Here is a 26,111-nt window from a genome sequence, read left to right on the forward strand (position 1 = left end):
TTGGTGCAGCATCGTCTGGCGCACCATTCTATAGTTTCATGCGCGCCGGTAATTTCATGTCAAGGCGAATCGGTAACCGAAGCCAGGCAAGCGAAGAAATGAGGGGAATATCGCCCGCAGTTCGCGTGCTTGTGTTCTAATGTGCTGAGTGCTCACATTGTTTTATTGCGATAGCAATTATATGGACACTCTCGGCTGGTTTTTGCCGTCGGCGTCGCCGTCATGTCCCGTATAGTATATGTATATATATAAAAGCCACAAAGAAAAAATAATTCAGAAATACTTCCGAGCAGGGAATCGAACGTGCGACGTCTCGCCCTGCAGCGCACGGCGTTAGACGGCTAGGCCACGAAGAGCACTGTCTTTCAGTATGCTAACGGTGAGCAATTTATATACACCATTTACTTCAGCGTGCTTTTTTGCTCACCAGCGAGATGGCGCGAAGTGCCACGAGGGGCGCGCTTGAAAGGTCATCGCTCCGCTCGTAGCGTAGCGTTGGGCGCGCGCCTCCGTGCAATTCGCCCTACAGGGCGTGGTCCCCTGCGTGCGCGCTTACCTCGTGGTGGGAGGAGGGCGGGTTGTATGTCTTGTGCTTTTACCGCGATTTCTGCGCTGAAGTTACAGAGCGTACGAAGGTGACTTCGCTCGCTGCAGCTGCCGCGTTTGCGAAACGAGCACGCTGTTCAAACACAAATAAGTAACTGCATGCGACACTTCATAGTTCGCGCTCGTCCTATGTGTGTTCTTTTCGTGCGTCCTTCGCGCTTGGGCGACGCGCTGGAAAGTTCGAGGTACTTTCCGTTGTTCGCGTTACATTCCAATTTGTTGCTATCGCATTCATTGCTTCGTCATTGCGGTGAAACTGTGACTTTTTTTATAGGTGTTTAAAATGAAGCGATCAAGGCTGAAGAGCGAACTCGGTGCTTAGGCTGATCGCCAATAAGAAGGCGAGTCGCTGAACGTGTACAGATCGAGGTATACGTTTTAAGTTTCTCAATTTTCTTGTAAACTGTGGGTCCGAGAATCATAAAGCCTAACATGTGGGCTCAAGTGTTCAGATAGTGGCTCACGAGGTGCGGTTTAGCATTGGTTCGGACGAAGCGAAAAATCCGATGAGTACGTTGATATGCCCGCCGTGCATATATATATATATATATATATATGTGTGTGTGTGTGTGTGTGTGTGTGTGTGTGTGTGTGTGTGTGTGTGTGTGTGTGTGTGTGTGTGTGTGTGTGTGTTTAATGCCACAAGCAGTGTGACATATGCATAGGTTCCGATGAGGTGAACTGCAAAGGAAGTTCCTCAGAGGCGTGTAAGAGGCAATGCATCCCTTTCAAATGTATGGCTGAATCAGAGAGCAATAGTTGATGACTTGTTGATGCTAGGAATATTTGCGCTTTTGTTTTATGATCACAGTAAACAATTCGAAACTGTATCCACGTGAGCAAAATTTATGCTGCCACATCTTGCAGTATGAATTCCTGTGCACAGACCATGCTAGTCAGACGACGTCGGAAAGTAAGGCTAAGTTATCGAAGTAGCAGCATGGCATCGAGGGCCACCACAGGAGAGACCGGCGCTGCTATCGCTATGACGTGGTAAACGCCATCACGTGACTCTCCTTTGCCGCCGAAAGCTTTGCCAACGCTGCTCGTTGCATCTCGTGCCCGAGGTTGATGCTTTGTTTTTTCTTCAGCATGATGTATTGCTCTGTGCCGCAGTGCCGAACGTATTTGACCGAGCCCGGTGTGAGTTTTGACGCATATCCCAAAACCAAGAAGCAGCGAAATGCGCGGTTGATAAAGCTTAGAATGGGGAAGCAACCCAGCATCCATTATCGCGTGTGTAGCAACCACTTTCGCGAAGATTATGTGTACTGCGTTGGAGCTAAAATGTTGGGTAAGTACGCTACGTGAGACTTTCCGTGACTGTACACATAGGAATTTACGACGTTTATTCACGCCAGGCTGGAAAAGACGGTGCCTGGTTCCCGAAGCAGTGCCGTCGCAAAACCTTCATGTCCGGCCCTTGGACCGTCCAAACACACCGAGCGTCACTGGAAGGCGCTCGGCACAAAGGCGGCGAGAGTGACTTTGTCTCGATGTTGTTCGTTTACGCTGCATATTCGGACGTGGTCGGCCTCAAAGACTGCCTCTCCTTCCGTTAGTGCTGGTCAACGAACTCGTTGATGCCAGAGACCGGCAAAGTCACTGAAAACGAGACACGGTAATTGTAATTAGTAGTCGAACAAGCGATTCACACGTGCTGGTATGATATTGTCGCAACGCGGAAATAACGAGATACAGGACCACGTTGCGACGAGGAAAGACAAGTCTGTATTCAGATAACAAAAAGAGCAGACGCCTCAACGTCGTCTTCCTCAGCAAGCCCACAGCTGCAGCTCGTGCTGCTCGCTTCTTTGTCCTCTGTCGTCCTGTCGGCTATTGATCGTGACAATATCACATCAGTCAATGTACCCCTCGCAGAGAAGCACACGAAGCGGAAGCGTGGATAAAGGAGACAAAAATATGTGGGGTTGAACTTTCACTTATTAAAATATATCTGTTATAAATCATCGTCCGGCAACAGTTCTGGCTAAAGAGGTAAGCCGCACTCTCCACGAGCGTTGTGGACATTACTGTTATTGCGGCAAAATAACTTATGGCTACCTTTACGAAAGATCTCGCGAACGTAATAACCAATGTCGAGGCATAGTTTGCACTCGGCCATTTGATTACGCGCTGAAAACTAGGGCAAGGCGTTGCCGTAAATTGTGCTCGGCAGTCCGCGCCGATCGAAACGGTACCTCTCGGCCGCGCAACTTCCACGCAAAAGCAAGAGATAGGTGCGCGATGTCGTGCTTGCCTCAGTAAACATAAATGTACACGAGATGCGAGGATGCTTCGAGTTACATATTATTAGGTAAATTACATAACTCACCTTTTACAAGAGTGGCCTCTTCACGTTCGGTGTCCATGGCTCCGCGCGCACTCGCTCAGTCGAGAGTGCACGACGCGACGATGACAGTGCGTTGGCTCACGAAAAACCTTTGCTCGCAAACACACTGATTGCTTCACAGCTAATGCAATGCATTCAATGCTTGCAAAATGGGAAAAATCGTGGCTGAACACTGGCGACGTCGAACACTCCGCGCACTCGGTACCACGTGATGCCTTTTTATACGTCACAGAGAGATTCCGGCAGACGGCGCCACGGTATGTCCTCGCCACCAATATCCTTCTTACACCTAAACATAAGTTTCACGCTCCTTCAGAGAAATTTAACCTGTGCCATTTTAAAGACGATAGTCTTTCTTGGGGAACTTAAACGCAGAAATTTTGGTCTGTCTTTCTGTCTGTCTGTCTGTCTTTCTGTTTGTCGGCACGTCCCTCGATTCAGCCACTCGGCCAAAGTTGAACCACTTGCCCAAGGGCCAGTCGTCTTGAACTGGTACGGCTGTTCATACTTGTGAACGTTGTCGATCAAAAAGTAAATATCATGCATATCTGAGGTGCAACATCACTAGGTAGGTATTAGGTGGCGTGTTCCTTTAATAGAAAATGCATACATACGTAATTTTAAGGACCCTAGTTTCTTAAGCTGCGCTGAAAATGCATAAGAATGGAAGCTTGAGCGAGTTGGTATGCGTTCATCTTTGTTGAAACAGCGCTCACTAGACGACGACGAAGTAAAAGAAGGCACAGGACAGGCGCTGCCTGTCCTGTGCCTTCTTTTACTTCGTCGTCGTCTAGTGAGCGCTGTTTCAACAAAGCTGACAATGCGACTGCGCTGAAATTTGCCTTCCTCCGTGCCCTTCGCACGAGCTCATTGTTGTGTTTCGGTTTCGGTTCTGTATTGCACTGTACGAATGCCTTGGGTTGGTGTTGAAAAACTTTAGTTTTGAGAAGGCCAAGAAGGTGAAAAAAAATATTTAAAAAATGAAAAAGCAGCGTTGTTGGCGGCCTTCAGGCTGCCGGTTGTGGGCGCCGCTCTGGCGTTCCTGTTTTACCCAGGCGACGTGTAAATAAAAGAGAGTGTGGAGAGTACTCGTTGAGTGCGGACGTTTCTCTGCTTCAGCGCTTCGCGCCAAACCGCGTTTTCGGGCTGGCTGGCGTCCCCGCCGGTCGCGTTGGTCACCGCCGGTCTTCGCCTGCTGCTGCGCCGGGACTACCAGCACGCAACACAGCACTCATGTTTCCCGACGTATTGCCAGATGGCGTCCATATCTCACACAGCGCCTCTTCTATCGTCTTTACACGACATTTGCAGCGAAGCACGCAGATACGCGGCCAATTTTTTGTGTGTTTTGCGGTTGTGTTGAAAGTGTTTTCTGCAATAAAGTTGAACTTTAAACAGCGAATCTGTTTAGCAAATCATTCCTTGTGGGTCTATCGCAGAAAACTATCATCATCTTAACGGGTATGTGCCACTGGGCGGCTACCTGAGAAAGAGTACAAAGAGAGAGAGAGAAAGAAAGAAACAAACAGGGAGACGGAAAGACAGATAAAAGAAAGAGAAGCATATCCTTGCCGAAAAGAAATTTAGCTCGGCGGCATTTGAACCCGCGTACCCTTGATCCGAAGGCGAGCGTCCTAACCACTCGGCTATCCAGGCACGCTAGCAGAACATCATAGCCTTGTATTCGCGGCGAGATCGACCTATAGGTGGCAGCACCGTCACCCCGCTAGTGTGGATACTGGTTTCGTGTGGTGTTTGTAGAAGTGCACGGGGCTTCTGTTTTCACATCGTGATTTTGTGTTCCGTACCCGCAGAAAACTCTTCGTTATCGATGGTGAGGTTTCGTTCGGTGCCACAATGCCGCACATACTGCACATAGCCAGGAATAAGCTTCCATTTTTATCCCACCGACGCGGAACGTCGCCGCCTGTGGCTCGTTAGGCTTCGTAACGGCAAGACGCCTTCCAAGTACGCGATGGTGTGCAGCAAGCACTGCGACGACGGCGCATTCGCATTCGCAGACGAGAAAGAATGGTGAGTATTCAGCGATAACTTCGCTAATGTGTGCATTTATATGCCTGTTGCTTGTGCACTACGAGCGTGAAGACGGTCGCAGTAAGCGAACGCTCGGGGAAGCTTCCCTGTGCTTTGATTTTCCTACACTACCGCAGGGAAATTAAGGGAGAATCAATCGAAAAAGAAGAAAATTAATTCATGGAATTTATTCTTTGTCATTCAAGTACCGTCTGCGCTGTGAATGCAAAGTTTGTTCGCGCTTGGTTATGAGTCTGTTTAAACGAGAGTCCCCTAGCCCTTTTGTAGTTCGCGCATGTTCCATTGTGTTTACACGGCCGCGAGAACAGCTCTCAGTGTTCCGCAGGGCAAGTACGTGCACCGAAACGCGGCAAGTGTGTATGCATGATGTGGTGCCTAGTAAAGGGTATCGTTTTATGAGGCCTCACTCGCCACGTAAGCGATGAAAATGCGCGAGCGAGTTTATCGCCACTGCTGATCTTGATGAATATATTTTTCTCGCCCGCTCTCTTTTTTTAAAGGGTTTTCGCGGAAGAGATTGAGGCCTGACGCATTTCCGACACTGAACTTGCCAAAGCGCAAATTTGACAGGCATAAGCTACCTCGCAAGTACACGGGTGTCTTTGTATACATTTCGCCACAAGTTATAATTGCGCAAGGCAACTCAGTTTTGCGATTTCCGTGTCATTCCATTTTCTGTTCTGTTTAGGGGACAATTTAATACCGCAGTGTCAGACGTGACTTGACAGAAATATTTCTCTGCAGTGGGACCAGGACCGTACAGAACTAAAGCTCGTCGCGTAACCTATAAACGACAGTCCCGAAGTTATACACCTAACCACGACGCGCAAGTGCATCAGAGCCTTTTTAGGGGCGAAGCTCCTTAAGGCGGCACCCGTTCGTCCCTCGTCGTGGTCGTAGTAGTGAGTAACAAGTCTTACGCTTTGACCTCCAAGGTGGTGCCGGTGGGAGATTTCTCCTGTGCGTTGTTGAACAATAAAAAGTTCGCAGCGTGCGCGTTAACTAAAAGCCGAATTCTTCTGTCTCTCATTCCCCATTAGCAGCCATTGGCATGTTCCAGTAGGAAACGTTAGTAGAAGTAGAAGTGTAAGTGTTAGCTAAAAGCCGACTTCTTCTGTCTCTCATTGCCATTAGCAGCCATTGTTTACCTCCAAGGTAGTGCCTGGTGAGATTTCTCCTGTGCGTGATTAAACAATAAAAATTTTGTTCAAAACGCCGTTGATTGATGAAATAAACCAACGAAAGACGCCAGATGTTTGTAAAAGCAGAACGAAAGTACGCCAGATGTTTTTCTTAAAGTGTAGTAGTTGTATTTAGCCACCTCGCCCGATCGCCAACGGGCGAGGTGGACCGGCAACGGCGCGAGGACCCTGCCGTACGAGAGTTAAATCACACTAAAAGACATACTTTGCGGGCGATACACTCTAGTGAGCTTTCAACTTTTCGTCTTAATGTACATGATAAAGAAATTATTTCTACGAAAAACGCAAGGCACACCTTGAGCAATATGTTTGGTTTTGGGACGCTAAATGGAACCATGAGGCGATGCGAAGCCGGAGCACTTGCACGATCGCGTTCCGTTGGCTTTCGTTGGGCATGCTACCGACCTCGCGTCGTGGAACGCGCGTCCTGTCTTCCCTCTAGCCTTGCCTTTAATTCGCACAGGGCGAGCGGGGAATGCGGTCGCTCTTGGCGCTCTTTCGCTCGGGAGCGGACTTCTTCCTTGCATTTCACCGATCACAAGTGATAATGAAGGGACCACGTAAACCAACAGTACAATAAATGTTTGATGTTTAATATATACACGATGTTTCACACTCTTTATATTATGTACTGGGCGCATTTCACGGAAGAGTTTCACGGTTTACAGATGATTCCCTCCGTAGCTTCGCCCCACTCATCATCATTCACCCCGTGGATATGCTGTGATTTTTTTCTTAACCACCGAGCCGCTAAAAGGCTATATTCACATGAGATTTAATACTTCTCATATTTAGGACAACGCCAAGTGCACTTTGCAATGCGCTTGAACCGCAGAGCGGCACCTACACTGATATGGCTCTCGTGAACGGATGGTACGACGACCACACACAGCACTCTCGACAAGTGCACTCACTGATCTTATTACAGTACATATACAGCCGATCAAGGCCTTCTTTACATCGTGTTAGGCATACGTACGAGCGGTTAAAGTTGCACCAACGCAACGGAACAAACCGCCTTTTAAGGCCCTGCATGACGTACGCGCACATGCAAACACAACGCCGCTAGCAGACGACGCATGGAGCAATCCATACTAGGCGCGCTTCAGCCAGTAGCCGCGAGGCGGCGACTCCGCTCGATCTCGCGATCGACCTATAGAGGCAGCATCGTCGCCGCGTTAGTGTGGAGAGGCGGTCGGCGGCTCGTATACAAATGCACACAGCGGCGCTTCGTTGAGAGCTGTTTGAGCCGAATGTCGGCGAATAAAATGCGTTGATTGCAGCTTACTGGTAATATATACGCTCTTCATTGTTGAATCGATGCACGAAGATCATCCAACGTTACTATTACTAGCGAGAGAAGCGCAATCTGCCGATGAAAGGTATGCTCGCCCTGGGTGACAGTCTGCGCTTACGCACTATACGACGTTTTTTGTTGTTTACTCTGTACGTGTATACCTTGTGTTCTGTGTACTACGCACTGCTGTAGCACGCCTGAACTACTTAAGTGTTTATTTCTTCTTCATTTGTATACCCACCCATACCTGTGCAATGAGTTCAATAGCACTGTTCGCGCGAATACGCATACGCATGTAAGAGTGTTTAGCACAGAGTTTTTATCGATTGATTACGTGCGCGACAGTGATGCAACAAAAGGCCGGTTATTTTATGGAATAAGAGTTTTTTTCTCGTACTAATCATGTCCGCTGCCTTCCATCAATTTATAACAAGTCCACACAAACGCTCAAGATAATGTAAAAAAAAAGGATGAGGTTTTGCGTGACATTATACGACATAAATGTCAGGCACGCCGTCGGAATTAATTTTAAAAATCTCGGTTCTTCAAAGCGTACCTAAATCTAGCACACGGGCGTTTCTGCATAAATTTCGCCCAAAGTTAAAATTGCTCGCGGGAACACCGTTTTATCACTGCCGTGTCATTCCATTGTCGTTTTGTTTAGGAGACAGTTTGGGTACAGAAGTGTCAACCTTCACTTGATAGAAATATTTCGCTGCAGTGAAACGACGACCGTACAATAAAAGGACATCTTAAACACAACTAAAGCTCATCATGAACTACAGTGCCGCAGTTATACACCTAACAGCAACGCGAAAGTGCATGAGCCTCGCTTTTGTTTACCACCGAGTTGCTAAAACGCGGCATTCACACACTATTTATTGCTCCTTATGTTTGGGACTATGCCAAGCGCACTTTAGGATGTGCTTGAACAAGAAAGCGGCGCCAACACTCAAATGATTCTGGCGAACGAAGGGTACGACACCACTACACAGCCCTCTCGAAAGTCGCACTCACTGATCTTATTACAATGCGCATGTAGCCGAGCAAGCCCATTTGCTTCTGTACACCATGTTAGGTATACGTGTGAGCAGTTAAACTCGCGCTAACATAACAGAACAAACCGCCATTTGAGAACGTGCATGGCGTACGCGCACACGCAAACACGACGTAGCTAGCAGACGACGCAGGGAGCAATCCACACTAGGCGCGCTTCAGCCAGTAGCCGCCAGGCGGCGACTCTGCTCGATCTCGCGGCCAATAGGTAGTTATACGCAGCTCTACGTACAGTGGCTCTACGCGGCTGCTGCTACTGCTGCAGCCGTCAACAGCTCCGGTAACCAGGTATCCACAAACGTTAGGAAGTCTACAGACAAACTAAAGCTCTCTACTGCCGGGATCGTATTGCTTAGTGGACAGATAACTGCTTCGGCGCTCCGACGTGCGTACGTGGGATTGGTATGCGTTGAGAAGGCGGCGTTGCCCGATCTAAATACGAGTCACTAAAACGTTCATCACGTCACTTGCATGTTACGCATAAACATTGTTACAGAGCGCCAATGTTGTGATTTCACTGCTTCCTTCGTCATTTCTCAACCTGCTACTTTACAGATGATCTAATGCTGCGGCTACTCCAAGCCTCACGGAAAATGTCGCCTCAGTTGGACGACGACGACAAGAACAAAATAGCAGCTACCGGCTAAATTTGCGAAGTGAATCGAGCTTTTCTGACTGATTTTTACCTTCCTGCCAGCTCTTTCGTCCATCGCTGCACTAGATAAGCAACGTAGTTTGACGATCGAGGAAACCAGCACTCGCAACTCTCAACACAGCAGACGAAACAGCAGCGCTGACAACATGGCAGAAGCTGGCCAGTGACGTCACTGGCTCTCGTGTCGGCTGACTACGTCCAGAGCCGTATATACTACGTCACGGGGCCACCGAGCGCTCTTCGAAATCGAAACTGCCTCCGGTCGTAGCGTACGAGCACATAACTAAACATTCGTCTCACGCGCTGGGGCAAACGAGCTTCGGGGCCGCTATTAATGAGTCAGTAGCCATTACCAAGAGCAAAAGACATAGGTTGGCAGATTTTCTGTCACCACTCCTCTAAACGACTCCGCTGTTAAAACAAAATTTATAAAAAAACGATATGGTCGCCATGACAAGATGTGTGTCCCCGCTGGTAATTTTTCTGCATTTACACCACTGAAGGAGAGAGAGTGGCGCGTGAACTGGGTAGGACACTGGAGAGCAGACAGAGTTTGCTGGGCCGTCGAGGCCACCAGCACGTGTGTATCGGAGGTCAGGCGAGAACTCGAAGTGGTGGTCGGCAGCTTGATTCTCGCAGGTGGACCCACGGCTTGAGTCAACCCCAGTCGTCCGCAGCAGCGTGCCACTCGAATTTCCGTTTTTCAGCGGTTTACTGCGGCGAACGAGCACCCCGGCACCCCTCCAGCTCGGCCATTCGACTGACACTTCGCAGATATAAGCCTACTCGTTCAGCAGCTCTCACTCGTGCCGTCGGAGTTAACCATCGCGTGCTCTTTTTTCGAACATACTGTTAGTGAAGTACTGCCGCGTGGATTCCAGCGATGATTTTGCATAGGTGTCACGTAATTGTTGTTGTTGCTTGAGTAAATTCCCAGACTATGTTCTTTGCCTGCCGTAGCGGGATCGCGTCCCGGCCGCGGCGGCCGCATTTTCGACGGAGGTTAAAATGGTGGGGCCCGTGTACTTTGTTTAGGTGCATGGAGCCCTCCACTGCGGCATACCTCATAATCATATCATCATTTTTGGGGCGTTAAATCCCTAATATTATTATTATTATTATTATTATTATTATTATTATTATTATTATTATTATTATTATTATTATTATTATTATTATTATTATTATTATTATTACGTTCTGTGCTTGTCACGACAGAGTGTGATTTGCATCTGTTTAGTTTGTGTACATCTCTACTTGTGATGTCGGGGTGCGTGATATCATTTTGTTGAAGTAAGCATGGTGGTGTCGCTTCCATCTCATGCCCCTGGCCTACGGTCGATCAGGCGTTCACCTTATCTCCCATCAGCCAGTCCAACAACCTATAAGCGCACGTGTGTGGGATTATCGCAGCATACCTTCCGGTACGGAGCGCAGATAATTCAATGCGCAATCTCTGACAACATATAAAATAAAAAATTGAGTGCGATGCTAGCTAAAAGAGCGCGATATTTATTATTTCACACACACACACACACACACACACACACACACACACACACACACACACACACACACACACACACACACATATATATATATATATATATATATATATATATATATATATATATATATATATATATACAGTAGAACCCCGCTGTTACGTTCCTCACTGCTGCGTTTTCCCGGCTGTTACGTCGTTTTCCGCCGGTCCCGGCATAGCTCCCATAGGATACAATGTATTGGGAACCCCGCTGTTACGTCGTAACTGTCGGACCGTTCCCGTATGATACGTCGCGAAGTGCGCCCGGAGCCGGCCGAGTGACTACCAAAGAGAGTGGCCATGGTGCATTTTCACGCAGCTTGGCCTCGTTTGACCGTAATATTAGCCGCATGAGAGGCGCAAGCAACAGAATCTTTCAATTGATGCAAAACAAGCATGGCCTTCGAGATTCAAATTGCAAAGATGGCGTCTATGACGTAACTGCTCGCGAAAGCAAGTCCTTCGAGATTGGCATTTACCATTGACAAAAGCATAGCCTCTGAGATTTGCATTGCACAAACATGGCGTGTATGACGTAATTGCTTGCGAAAGCAAGGCCTTCGAGATTGGCATTCACTTCTGCCATCGCGTTGGCGTAGACTCATCATCATCGTTATTTATCGGAGAACGGGAGGAGTTCGAGCTGGTTGGAGCTCGCATGGTCGTGCGTGCGGTTCGCGGTCGGACTCGCTGCGCCGGTCGTGATTGCGTGTGCTTAGTTCTTTCATGCCTACAGCTGTTGGTGTTAAAAAAATCACATACGTTGATTACATTTCTGTGGATAAGGCCGTCCTAAGCTCCGCGTTTCTATCCATCGACTAGATCGCGGCTGAGCGCGCCAATTTTCTTGCTCCTCGTAAGAATTGAAATAAAATTCTGTACCACTAAATATTTTGCCGTTTTTCCTGTTTTTCGGCTCTTACGTTTCCCGTCTCTTACGTTTATTTCCTACGGTCCCTTCAAAAACGTATATATGATTTACTGGGAGAAGCTCAAAGGCACACAGAACCGATTTTTCTCGATCCAGTTTTTTACGGCGCAACGGAAAGCCACCTCTTGTTATTGGTTAAACCAGCAGCGGTTGATTCCAAAAGCACGCGGATACTTTATACGTAGAATTTTTTGATCTGAGGAGCTCTAAAATAGCTGGAGTCCCTCTCTATCCACGCTAAGAAGTGATAGCGACGCCGATAGCCCTGCACTTAAAATGTTCATTACGCTCAGCATTCTGCTTTAACAGGATTGAGTGCAACTGTGGTTAACCATCTAAATTGTGACATTCTCCTAACTGTATCCGAATTTAAAAAGCAGGTGGAATAAATTTTCCGAACCATCGTCGTCGCGTGAAGTGCCTTCACCGTCTCGCGAGCCAGGCGCTCTTCGTACTTCTCAAACAGACGGCAGGTGCCGCTAGTAAGACTAACGGCAGGTGCTGCTAGTCTCTCAGCTAATAACTTTCATGCTGCCGCTCATGAGCATCGGGCTTAAAATGAGCATGAGCTTACACTGTGCATGTGATCGACGCACATTCGATGGCCGCATTTTCGTACGGCCAGTCGCCGGCATCGGGCTTTTCGCGTACGACGCCGCCACCGGAATTTGTGAGTTGTAACAAGCTTCGCTTGAAAAAGCAATGTCAAAACGCAACCCAAGGAAGCATTAAGAGTGACTAAAAGCGACATGCAACGACGTAGAAGAAAACCGACAAGGATACAGTGCTACTCTCAACTGATATTTTATTTTCGCACGAACCGATTTTAAACCCCTTCCGGTTTGACATGTGACCAATTTCTGGAGCTTCTTAGTTTTTATGGTAAATCTACTTAGGCGACGTGGGATGACACTGCTGTTAAATAAAAAAAATGGTATCTGCATTGCTCCCTGCTTAAGTGACTTGTACCTAGCCAATCATGACCAGGTTCTTCATTACCGCCTGAAAAATAATCCTGACGCTGTGCATGTATTCATATTTATGGATGATTTTTTAATTGTTTTGAACAAAGAATTATAAGTTGTGACTTGACGGTCTTAAGATCATAACCTCATTCACAAAAGTCCTGTCCAATTTGGTGCTGACGCATGACGTGCCCAAGGGCAATTTCATTAGGTTTTTAGACTTAGGACTGTACTTTTCAACACAGAAAGTTTTCTGGAATTATGAGCCAAGAGGCAATAAGTCTGTCCTGCCGTTTTCTTCCGCTCATTGAAAGCTCGTGAAACGCGGAATAGCGCGAATAGCGCGGAATAACGTGGAAACCAGTTTCCTGGATCAGGCCCCTAACAGAGCCTGGTTACTCCTTAGATATGCTAAGCTCGGTCGTAGAGTGCTTGAGCAGAAAGCTGAAAACTCATCAAATGGCAACAGCGGTGGTGTGACAGCTAAGAAAGTTGCCGTCGTGCCATACATGCATAACGTTTCGCACAAACTCAGAAGAATTGCGGGAAAGTCAGGGGAGGACGTGATGTTTTCCACTCCCGAGCGTCTACAGAAGTTATGTCGACAGGTTAATTCAGAAAGCAACAGTGTAAACGCATGTAACATCGATCATCGAACACTTTTTGTAACCTGTGCTCGCAACGCTGTCTGTGCCATTCCGCTTTCTTGTAAAAGGACCTATGCTGGTAGACCGGCAGATGTATTCGCCAGAGACTAAAATAGCATCATTATAACGTCACGAAAACAATCTCGGGTCATTTGGGCATTCATTGCCGAGATTCTGGCTGCAAGCCCTTGTTCAAAAACACTTCCATCCTGCGCATGGTAAGATGACAAGAGAACGTGTGGAGGCCTACGAGATTGCGAGATTAGAAAGAATGTGCGTTAGGCAACCTACCCTATCGCTTTCTCAGAAAGAGTTACAATACCTTTTTTTGTCGCGGTAACATAATTTTTGCTATGTCGGGATAGTACATGTGCTTTGTTCAACGAAATGACCCACTGAATGTTATTTTGTTCATGTTGTTTCCTCTCGCTCGGTATATATTTATCGGTTCATGCAAAAATAAAATATTATTTGAAAGTAGCGCTGTGTCCTTTTCGGTTTTCTACGTCCTTGTCTGTCGCGCTTACTCCCTATTCATGGATGCAAACCAACAAGCCCACCAACGTGTTTTACCAAAGAAACACCCTTCCATAGCAGCTTCCTTATAACAGCGCTGTGCACCCGCTTGCTGGACAGCTTTGCTGCTCCCAGGTGGTGTTCAGCAAAGCTTTCATTCCAAGCTCGGTGGCATCAGCCATCACGCCGTTTTAATTAAAATGGGTGCATATGTTCATATTAATCCATTCCATGCCAAAAAGCATGCGGCTTTTCTGCTGCCACCATGGATCTGTGCATTGGAGACAGACTTGTAAGACACATTTGAGCAGGCGCTGATGATGATAGTGATACCACAAGTTTTTTGCGAGTTGGTCTCGACTTGCTTGGTCCTTTCCTGCTCTCCAGCTCCCGAAATAAATGGATTGCTGTCGCCACAGACCACGCGAAGCGGTACGCTATCACACGAGCGCTTCCGACGAGTTGCGCTACCAACGTTTCGGACTTTCTGCTGTACGACATAATTTTAGTGCACGGAGCCCCTCGCCAACTTCTCACTGACCGTGGCCGCATCTTTCTCTCAGCTGTCGTTTACGAAATCCTGCGGTCTTGCAATACCAAACACAAGTTTACGACTTCGTACCATCCACAGACGAAGGGCCGCGCGGAGCGCCTCAACAGGACCATAACCAACATGCTCGCGAAATACGTTGCGGCTGATCACCAGGACTGGGACATTCATTTGCCATATGTGAAGTTCGCCTACAATTACTCGCGTCACGACACTGCCGGCTATTCGCCATTCTATCTCCTATACGGACGAGAACCCGCACTACCCTTGGACACTTTGCTGCCCTCCGCCATCGAATATGCCGCCGAAGCCATCACCCGCGCCGACCACGCGCGCCAACTCGCCCGTAATCGCCTCGAGGCCTCGCAGGAGCACCAAAGACAGCTCTGTGGTTGTCGTCATAGAGACGTGAACTTTTCCCCGGGTTCTCTTGTGCTCCTCTGGTCTCCCACTCGGCGTGTGTAGCTTTCTGAGAAACTCCTGTCACGGTACACTGGACCATACTGTGTCGTTCGCCAAATCACTGACGTTACGTATGAGATCGTCCCAGCCGATCCAACGACATCATCGTCAGCTACGAGCGACGTCGTTCACGTGTCTAGGCTCAAGCCTTATTACTCTCCCTCCACTACATCTGTGTAGATTAAGCACCGAGACGGTGCTTCTACCGCCGGGGGGGTTATGATGCCACACAGCCGCCGCAGCGTGGCTGCATGGAAGACGAGGAAGACGACGTCGCTTCTCTGGTTGTTGCTGGACTGCCGCCATCTTGTCCACCTTGCGCTGTTTTAACTATTTAATAAATAGTTACTAAGCTACCCGTAACAATATAACAGCATGCTTACAATCGGCAGTAGCACAGCTAACCAATAATATGGAAGGTTTTCACTGGGGGTGCCTTGTGCCATCATAACTGGCCCCGCAGGTGTATAATGTGAACCAAATTTCGGGCACCTAACAGCGAATCATTAAATAATTATACTCAACCTGCCCGAGTTCAAAATCGAGTCGACGGAAATAGCAATAATGTGGCTTTGATAGTGCGCCGTCATCAACGTGGTCATTGGCCATGTTGCCCGTTCCTCCTCAATACCGCAGTGGTGAACCCTAATCATCTGGCACCCAACTTCAGGACAAGTCAAGCTACGTACTTCGAGCAGCTAAGTAAACTTTCGTTATCGTGCAAGTTCCACTTATGATTGTTCCACACATCGAGTAGTCATTCATGTGCTAAATTAGAAACACTGTCGTTGTGTCCTCATCAAACTGTTATAAGGCAGTCTCTATGCTGCCCTTCATACCTGCCTCGAAAAGGACGACGTTCAATTGAGGGAAATGCCGAATAACTGCCGCCGTGCCGTCGTCTTCTGTTTGTGGCCGCTGGGTGAAGACTCGGATGAAGACTCTATATTCTTCTGCGGCGACAGCATGCGAATGGTAGACTCACTAGGCCACGGCATGTGTGTGTAAAGAGAGGAACGCCGTGAAAACTTTGGGTCATATTCTTGGACGATCCCATTCAAGGGTAGTTTCGACTTTCGCAACGTTTTGCATGACTTACGCCGGACATCTGAATTACGAGACAACAGCATTGCTGCATCTGTAATTGCAGAGAGTACTTCACACTCTACCAGGAACGCCATTCGTGCATACCGATGCACTGACGCAAAATACCATGAAAGTAGTAATCAGGAATATGACACAGCTTCTTTTTTACCACTTTGGAAGAGTAACTCAATTTCACTGCTTCCGTATTACATTAACTTTGTAACTGTATTAAGCTACGATTTCTCCCCAATATTGATACCTCGGATTTCTATTTACAGGAGTTCCCTGTAAGCAAAAGCGATAAGTCTGTGCCTGCGAAGCGAAAGTGCTGCCACGTACGTAAAGTGATATCTAAGGTCTTCAGGATTAAGACGCAAAAACTTGGAGGACGCTAGAGCTTCGCTTTCAAGAGTAGAACGGAATAGCGTAATCGGACCTTGTTCGTATCGCCTTCCCAATCGCTAGCCTCGCTTCGCTTCTCGGTGTAGACCTAAGCCATGCCGCAAAGAAAGCCAAAGTGCGGACGCCATCCGGCCCCTATTTGCATGTATGCGGCGCGACGAATGACGGCAGCGCGATGCCGTTTAAAAGCGCACCCATGGGCCCTTTGCGCCATCTCGCGGATGATAGCCACGCCTCTGCAACGTTGAAGAACTTCCGAGATGTACGTACCACTAAAAGTAAGTGATCTACATAAATAGCTCGCTGTTAGTACGCCAAACGATGTATACGTGGTGGCCGAGCGGCTGAACGCATCGCGCCACGGATCAAAGGTCCGCAGGTTTGACTCCCCGGTCCCACTCGAAGCGAAGATTTTTTATTATTTCTTTATTTACATCTACCTCGAATTTTCGCTCACGCACAACTCTGATTTGTCGCTCACAATTAAAGACGCCGACACCGGAATTTATGCGAGACCAGTTCTTTAACGCTGTCGCGGGATAGCGGGGGTTAAGGGGATAGCGTTACCATGCGGCAAGCGTTTGTTGCGGACAGCGCATTTTAGTATAGCGGGATAGCGTTTACGTGCCCAAGCTGTGATTGTGGCGTCACTTAGTGGAGAATGATTGCGTTAAAAAAGTGAAAAGACAAAAAAAATCTGAAAATGCTCGCTTGTATCCCCGCGTGCAGCAATATTACAAGTTTTTTAGTAATAATAAAAGTAAATAAATATGAAGCACACACCAAAGGGAAAAAATTATATGTTGCAGATTTGTTTACACCGATCTTCTTATTAGGCTTAGGAACGTTAGAAATGGGAAGTGATCTCAAAAACTCCGCTAAGTTAGCCTTAATACTCGGTCGTCGAAGCTTCCTGAAAGCAAGCGAAGCCATCTAATACAGTCATTTGCTGTGAAAGAAGTCAATCCTTCAGAAGACACGCCAACATGAGTTCGAAGTGGGCGTCTGAAACCGCCGCCATGTTTTACGTGCAGTACGTAAACTACGCAAAGTAACGCATAAATTTGAAAAATGGCGCGCTTACGGTAAACGCTACAGGTCGTTTAGCGTACTGCACATGCACACTTCGACCGCGCTATTCCGCTAAGGCCATTAAACTACAATTGTATAATATATGAAACTCATCTAACATGTCAGTCTAAAAAGCTAGTCCTTGGATTGTATGAGGTCAGTATGTGCCTTACATACGAACAGTTCAGAAGGGTTTTCTCAATAGGTTTTGAGCAACCATTTATTCCACGGGAGCAAGTTATTCCAAAGAGCTGGTTCACCTGCTCCAGCACATTTACGTTACACTGACGTCATGCTGTGAGCATTGCGCCTTCGAGTCAGACGGCTAGCTTCAGTGAAGATGTCGCGCAAAGCAATCTCATCAGAATTGTTTCCCAGACTAAGCTCGTACTGCCTCACAAACTAACTTTGTAAGTGCGACCGCAATAAAGAAGAAAAAAAAAGAGAAAAGAAACTGCGTCAGCGAGTGTACATACAGGCACGGCCGCTCGATGAAAAACACACGGTCGTGGTACCGGAATGCGGGTACACGCAAAGTTGGCCCTCGAAGGTGCGCCGGCCGCATGCGTATTTATATGCGGCGTTTTCCAGTACCGGTGCTCTCTCGAACTTGGGCTTGTCGGCGATCAGCTGTTTCTTATGCGGTAAACAGATCTTTTATCAAGGTTATCTAAGAGACTTGCCATTTCACGTAGCCCCATATTCATTGTTGCCTGCATATGAACCCAGGACTGTCGTTGTTGCCTGTAGCAACCTTAGTGCTGCGCTGATAACCACACGAATGCGGCCGGATTCCCGGCATGGAGAAAGGGAACAGTTAGGATGGAGTGTTGCGCAATGCGATAGAAAGAAAATAAAAAAAAATTGCAGTAGTACGTAGGCCGGGAACGCACAGGCCAAGCTTCGCTTGCCCCTATTTTCCCGACAGGACAAGGGCTCCTGGCTGTTTTTTTCAATTATATGGACAGTCTCGGCTGGTTTTTGCCGCCGCCGTAATGCACTATATATATATATATATATATATATATATATATATATATATATATATATATATATATATACAAAAGTCCTAAAGAAAAAAATTCAGAAAAATGCTTCCGAAGCACAGAATCGAACCTCCGCAGCGCGTGGCGCTAACCACTACGCCACATAGCGCGTTTTTTTCTTTATTGCCTGCTTTTGACAAGTAACAAAGAGAAGAGAAAACACTATTTACAATACAAACACTGGTGGCGTAAAAAGGAGAGGGATCGACAGGAAAAAAAGGAAAGGGTCATACTGGTACTAATGAGGGTGCTCTAAACCTCCTTCATTTGTAAAAGAAGCTCTATACGATCTAACCAATCGGGTACACCTTCAAGGAGTTTTTGTTCTTCAACAAAACGGGTTACGCTTTCTTTGAAGTATTCACGCGCCGGACGGGCGTCCACATCAGCGTGCGGCAGGCCATCCTGCGCTTCCATTTGCTGTGGAGTGTAATAAACATTATTCGACCAAACGGTGTCCCGTCATCACTTTCGACAGAGAAATATAGAATTCCAGGAGGGTCTAAGGGGAAGTCTTTTTTGATGGTACGCTGCAGTACGTCCCATAAAAACACGGCGTCCCAGCAGCTGAGGAACATATGGTCTTTCGTTTCTACTTTTCTGCATATCAAGCAATCGGTTCCCCATGGCACAAACATGCCCTTTTCCTCCAGCCAGGGTTTGACTGGAAGTGAACCTGAATGTAGTTGAAAGAAGAACGTTTGCATTCCTGCAGGTACCATCATTCTTTTAACCCTTTTTAGTACATTTCTCCATCGACCACCAGGGTACATGGTTCTATACAGCGGTACAGATAGTACAACGTCACAAAGGTCTTTGTACAACTTCTGCCGTGCCACAGTGGAAAGATAATCGAGCGAAAAGCGAGCGGACAAAAAATTACTAGCTAAAACTACTTCTTTTAGAAATCCATGTAAGCTTCCAGGCAAATATTTCGCAGAAACAACAATGTTCGGCAGCCGTTTGCACAGGCGAAGCTGGCACACAGTGCGCAGAAAAGGGTCCTGTACATTGCGTAAGAACAGAAAGCGATTGACAATCTGGCGTAAAAAGAGGTGTGTCAATCCCAGCCCCCCATTTCTAACTCGCAAGAACAAATTAGTCCGACTTGTCCTTTCGCATGTTGACCCGGACACGAACACTGCGAGAACACGGTGAAATTTTTGGATGTTAATTCTCGAACAGTGAAGAACCTGAAGCACGTGCCGAATCTTACCGACCAAAAATTTTACACACAGTTGCAGATCGTTCAAGCAGCTAACGGCGAGTGTTATCGTATACACACACCCTTTACAGCTGGCAGGACTCAGAGACGGCAGGCGCTTATAAGCGTTTCTTAAATACCAGCGAGATGGCGCGAGGAGCGCAACGGGTGCATTTAACTCTTTCCGGCACGGTGGTCCCCCCAGGTAACCACCTTTCCTTCATTTTCTTTTCTCTTGAAGCACACCAGCCCCTCGCGTCAGATTTTATACGGCACGTTTCTAAAGCTTTCAACATAGTGACAGAGATGATGCCACTTCGTTTGGGCTTCAATGTTACGGGCTACATTGACGTGAACAGCGCGTGTAATACACAAGGAATACCAACTAGCCCGGTCACACACCTTGTTACGGGCTACGTCTGTTTTCATCCGGCTGCCGTCGTCTTCAAGGCGCGCTACACGATGGACCCGAGATATTTTTACAGAAATGATAGTATATCCGGTTCTTATTATGTTGATAGCTTAGGACAACACGTTGTTTAAATACCTTTTACCGAGGAATCCAGAATTTAGGAGCTGTACTCATTCAGCACAGAGCAGTGTGTCGCTGAAGTTGGTGGTCACCTAGAGGGACCACCGTGCATGAAGGGTCTTAGAAGGCTGGTAATGTATTATTTTTATTGGTGCTTAGAGGAGAAGTTTTGCGAAATACTTTAATGAGCCTTGAAGATTGAGATGGATGTGTGGTATATACAATGTCCCGGAGCTTCTGCAGGGAAAAAAGCACCGTTTTGCAGCCTTCCACCGAAACTGATTGGTAGACCCTTACTGCATTGTGGTCACCTCAGGTGACCACCTCATATCTTTTGAAAAAGGTGCCAATTTTTTCTTGCTTTTGAGCAAATAATTTTCTCAAAAAGAATTCACCGTTTTTTGCATAAAACTCTGTTTCCTGCCAAAAATGCAGTTCTGTGCGTGGAAGAGTTAAAAAAGTCGTCGGCCAGCTCGCTCGCTTCTTCTAATATTTGCGCAGGGAGAACCTTGCCCTTCCGCTGTCTGCTCGCAAGGAGTTGCTGCCGGGGGGCAGATGTTTTTGTAGCGTAGCAGCGCGTCCATCACGGGCCGCTTTTCTTGCTATCGCAATCATTGCTTCGCCCTTGCGGCGAAAACTGTGACTTTTTTCAATGGAGTCAATGCAAAATTGTACCTTGAGGGGACCATACTTGAGTGAATCCATGTAGCGCTACTGCGTTCACCAGTTATTTACCGCACTTGAAGCCCTTGCGAAAGCTGCAAGGAAAGAACGAAAACAGGAGAAAGAGCGAAGGCAGGGGTGTTGACCAGTTCAGAATAACCGGCATTCAAACCAGTAGAGAAAGATGGGGGCGTTTGAAAGTTATAAGAGAAAGAATGTGAGGGAGTGCGAGAGCACACGCACGCACGCACACGCACGCACGCACGCACGCACACACGCACGCACGCACACACACACACACACACACACACACACACACACACACACACACACACACACACACACACACACACACACACACACACGTCACAGTCCACCAGTGTTGTTCGGTATAAGGCATCACTACCCGTCTACAACCGCTCGTGCAAGTCTGTTTTTAAAAATTTTGACAATGACTTCGTCGCCTTCATTCAACCAATAAATAAATTTTTATTCTTTCACAATGGACTATACAAGGAAGCGGTATACAGTAGGAAGTCCCGTAGTATAAACTGAATTGGGACCTCCTGTACATAATAAATATTAATGTTTGCTTTATCGTTACCGGAGCTTCAACGACGCGGCCTTGCCACATAAATGTTTGATTGGTTACAACATCCCTCGATGAATTCTCAATAGAAACAACGAATTGGTAACAACGCACTCAACATCTGCGGCGACAGCATTCCTCAGTCCGCCGTAGCCTACACTTTAATCATTTCAACCCAGACACGTTGTGTCTAAATAATCTCAATAAAAAAACTTTCCAGGATGACATAGGGACATAGGTATGTGTTCAAGGCGAGCTAGAGCGATTGCGAGTGATCGTATGTGTATGTGTCATCTTCTCGTCCCATGTTTAGCGCTGTTTTTATTCGTCGTCTACCATGCAGAACCAACCAGCCCAATGAAGCACATTGTTAGAGTGATCGTCTTTGCCTAGAGTAGCGAGGACAGTAGCAGAAGATGCGCGTCAGGGTCTCCTCGTTAGCACAGACGTCACAAAGAGTGTTATCGCCTATTCCTCTTGAAAAAGAAAAAAAATAATTTACGGAGCAACTACACTGTTTTCGTATCTGGCCTGCAGTCACCGGCGTATCCCGGGTTGAAGTACAGGTGCTTCCTCCAGCCGTCCAACACCACACTGCATGTCTGCTTGCCACCATCGTGGGAGGACCGACTCATTACTTTGTCTTGGACGTGATGCATCAGCTCTTCCAGGTGCATGGTGCCAGCATGTTCACTGAACACTTCGTAAACGGCCGAGAGGAACCACGAACCAATCACACTGTTCTTGAGGGCCTCGTAGCCGTAGATGGTCGCGTAGACGATGCACATATCCGACCTAGTGACCACACGTTCCGGCTTTGTCGAGGGCGACGACTGTGGCAATTCAGGCCCTATTTTCCCAGCATCTGTAGTGTCATGCGCAATGGCGGCGGTCCCGTTGTCGCTCTTCTCTGCACAAAACGCGAACAGTTCAGTAGCATATATACATATGTTGATTCCGAAAAAGAAAGAAAAATCACAGCATATCCACGGAGTGAATGATGATGAGTGGGCGAAGCTGCGGAGGTTCATCGGTAAACCGTGAATCTTCCGTGAATTCTGCCCAGTACATCATCACCGACGTGAGATCGGGCGCGTTTATACTAAAGGTTCGATGAGAGTTATGACGGCTTGCAGCTCACTTTAATTTTACGTGTACGCTGTGAATTTTCATTGTTTAGAAAACCATTGCTTTAGAAAACATCTGGCGTCTTTCGTTAAGCAGCTGGCGTCTTTTCGTTTTGCTTTAGAAACATCTGGCGTCTTTTCGTTTTGCTTTTAGAAAACATCTGGCGTCTTTCGTTGGTTTATTTCATCAATCAACGGCGTTTTGAACAAAATTTTTATTGTTTAATCACGCACAGGAGAAATCTCACCAGGCACTACCTTGGAGGTAAACAATGGCTGCTAATGGGAATGAGAGACAGAAGAAGTCGGCTTTTAGCTAACACTTACACTTCTACTTCTACTAACGTTTCCTACTGGAACATGCCAATGGCTGCTATTGGGGAATGAGAGACAGAAGAATTCGGCTTTTAGTTAACGCGCACGCTGCGAATTTTTATTGTTCAACAACGCACAGGAGAAATCTCCCACCGGCACCACCTTGGAGGTCAAGATCTGGTACTAGCGTTACGACTGGTTACGCACTACGAGGGACGAACGGGTGCCGCTTTAAGGAGCTTCGCCCCTAAAAGACAAATGGAATGTTGGAGAGCAAAAAAACTCACAATGGTTGGAGACTTAACGGCAGTCAGTGGTGTAGCAAGAAATTGTTTTCGGTGGAGGAGGAGGGGGAGGGGTTGGTCAGCCACCCTTTATGCGTGTCCGGGCGTTTGTTTGTATCTGTGCATGTATATACAAACATGTAAATTTGAAAAAAAAATTGTGGGGAACGAAGTCAACCCCCCACCCCCGGCTATGCCATTGCCGGCATTGAACAAATTGACCTTTAGAAGAAGTGCTCGGGTCTCACCGTGAACTTTCCTTGGATGTGGTTGACTAGGTGCTGCGCAACTGAGTGTGGTGTGTACAACTTTACTGCTTTTCAAAGTACACAGGGATATCTCTATGTAATAATATCACTGGAACACAAAAAAAGAATTCCTTATACTGAATAATGAATTATTATCCTGAACATTTGAAAGACCAATACAGATGGCTGCACCAGCCACTCTTAGCCTTGTGACCGCTCTGTCATTATCAATTTGGCGAGAGACTGATGTACTTAGATCACAAGAGTTTGGTCGATTGGAATACGAGAGAATTAGGCACTAGGGCTAGGCAACCTTTGCGCACACAGCAGGGGCGTAGCCAGGGGGGGGGGGAAATTTTTCAGTTTTGCTGGCGTATATATACCCGCGCACATACAAACGCGCACGCACGAACATACATAAAGTATGGTTGAACCTCCCCCCCCCCCGAAAAAAATTTCTGGCTACGCCCCTGGCACACAGATAAGCATGGCAGCATTTCCATTCTACAATGTCCCAGCCATCACCTGTGCCAAGCAGACTACTTGCTTTTCTCACAAAAGTTAAATATATAATTAAAATACCTTCTGGAAGTAGACAGTGACGTAGCCCGTCAGTGTGAGATCCTATATCTATAAATTGGAGGTATAGGTGGTACCTACACATAATTTTTTTTGTGAAGCAGGCCAAATTCGCAGATGCTTAGTAGTCATAGCACAAACAGCACACACAGCAATGGAATGTTATATCTACGGAAGGAGCCAGAGGCTACCGTAGCGACTCGTCGTGGGGCCAGGCAAGTTCGTCCCTACAGACAGCGTCCCTACAGCCGCACGGATAACACAGGGATTAACAACACTTCTCACACTTGACCGTACGACGGGTGGTGACCGCATGCGTTAGTTTTCTTTGTCACGCTGGTATCACTGAGAATCGATTTTATTATTACTGCTATATTCTCAGTAATGACAGAATGGTATACTGGTGCCCAAATCACATCGCCAGTTATAAACGGCAGGAACAACTTAAATGGAATGCCACAAAACATGTGTGTAGGGGCAATGACAAACAATAAAAACATCACACACCTCCCCGGCAGGCCTGTATGAAAAACAGCTTAGGCTTTCCTTGCAGGGCTGGGCACTCCTCGTTGTTGAAGAGTGTGTATACATCGCGGACCAAGTGCACCTCCTTGATATCTGTGCCCAAGATTGCGCCCTGATTGCCGTGTGACATCAGTATTACGACCAGGCAGTCGGCCTCCTCATGCTCCTTGGACTGAGCTGCCTCCAGCAGCTTCTTCTTCATGTCCTGAATAAAAAAAGAAAAAAAGACCAGACAAAGTGGTTTGTCCGCAGCTATATATGAAGCAATGAATTTCGCACTAATGTCAGTGGTCAGAGACCAGGCCATCAGGAAGTGATGCAAGATGCGCAGCTGGAGCGGCGTGAATAGCCTGCGTTCCTGCGCCAAGTAATACCAACTAGCGTTTTGTGAATAGTGAAAATTGTCAAACTAGATCGCACACGTACATTCAAAGAAAGAAACGGGTTTTAGATTTTGAATCTTTCCATATTATTGGAGCCAATTCACATTTGAACGTTGCCATGAGTCCATTTGATACAAGTGATGCGCTGGATACTTGAAGCCACGAAAAATCCTTGGAACACCGGTGTTGCAGGACGCAACTTTTTGACAAGCGGTATTGACTTCTTCATGGCAGCAACTGCCTACCTTAGCGCGTGTGGACGTGACCCGCATTAGCAGGTCATATGCACGACCCGCAGTAGGGTGTAGGCTAACACGAACGCCATTTGACGTAGCTGTGCCCATTGTGCCGAATACAACACACTATATACGAGGTGTCCCAGCTAACTTGTGCCAAGGGGTTGAAAAATGCAATATTACAAGCAGGCGATTGGGCGACCCAGCAGGCCCGCGAGGCGGCGGAGAGGAGAGACCTCGACGTCCCCACGTGGAAGGCCTAGGCCCAGCCAAACAAATTGCTGGTCTCAATAATAGTTTATTCCTCCTCCTACAAGCAGGCGAGTGAAATCAGTTGCATATTGCTGACAGTCACCTTGCGCACTACAGACATTTTTGTTTTGTAAATAATTAATTCGTTAATTATAATAATTAAACTAAATTGCTAAATAATCACTATAGGCAAGAAATGGTATTTGCAAAATTCGAGAGCGTCTTAGGAAACCCCCATTGCATTCTTAAGGAAGTCTCACGCGTAGTTTTTTCCAAGTTGCAAAGAAAGCGCGCGAAATAAAAAAAAATAGGCACGTGACTAGCGCATTCGCACGCCGCGATCATGCTGCTCTCAGCCATGGTTTCAGCGAATAAAATCAGCTGCGGCCGCGACTCGCCGGCTACGTCGAAGCGGTAGGCCGATAAGTTGGCAGTGGTTTCTTGGACCGCGCTCGCTACAGCTTGCACCATCACGCTCACTGGCTGATGCAGGCCAAGAAACCACCGCCAACTTATCGGCCTACCGCTTGTGTAAGGAGTGGGGTTCGGCTGGTCTCGTAAGGTAGCTGGCTCGTGCCGTTCGTCCCCATAGCTAATGTTTTCCCTGTGAGGAGGCGCGTACTTTCAAAGAAGGAACGTAGGTTTATTTACATGATTACAAGTGCCAGAGATATCGAGAGAGAGCTTTTCACAAAAAGTATTCGGCTTATAAAGCCTCGAGTCTGCCA

General features: G+C 47.2%; 1 protein-coding gene across 1 annotated transcript; it reads right to left on the minus strand.

Moving 5' to 3' along the window:
• Positions 1 to 21,472: 21,472 nt before the first annotated feature.
• On the minus strand, positions 21,473 to 24,714 carry LOC119378739 (caspase-2). Its single transcript, XM_037647775.2, has 2 exons — positions 24,495 to 24,714; positions 21,473 to 22,344 (listed from the first exon to the last, which is right to left on the minus strand). The coding sequence occupies exons 1-2, from the start codon at positions 24,712 to 24,714 to the stop codon at positions 21,944 to 21,946; spliced, it is 621 nt and encodes a 206-aa protein (XP_037503703.1). The 3' UTR covers positions 21,473 to 21,943.
• Positions 24,715 to 26,111: the final 1,397 nt, after the last annotated feature.

This window comes from Rhipicephalus sanguineus, unplaced genomic scaffold (genome assembly GCF_013339695.2).
Source record: "Rhipicephalus sanguineus isolate Rsan-2018 unplaced genomic scaffold, BIME_Rsan_1.4 Seq9535, whole genome shotgun sequence".
In the NCBI taxonomy this organism is placed as follows: Eukaryota; Metazoa; Arthropoda; class Arachnida; order Ixodida; family Ixodidae; genus Rhipicephalus; species Rhipicephalus sanguineus.

Coding starts and splice junctions, on each gene's coding strand:
- LOC119378739 (XM_037647775.2), bottom strand. CDS start 24,714: ATGAAGAAGAAGCTGCTGGAGGCAGCTCAGTCCAAGGAGCATGAGGAG. Junction 22,345..24,494: donor CATACAGGCCTGCCGGGGAG/GTGTGTGATGTT, acceptor CGTTTTGTGCAG/AGAAGAGCGACAACGGGACC.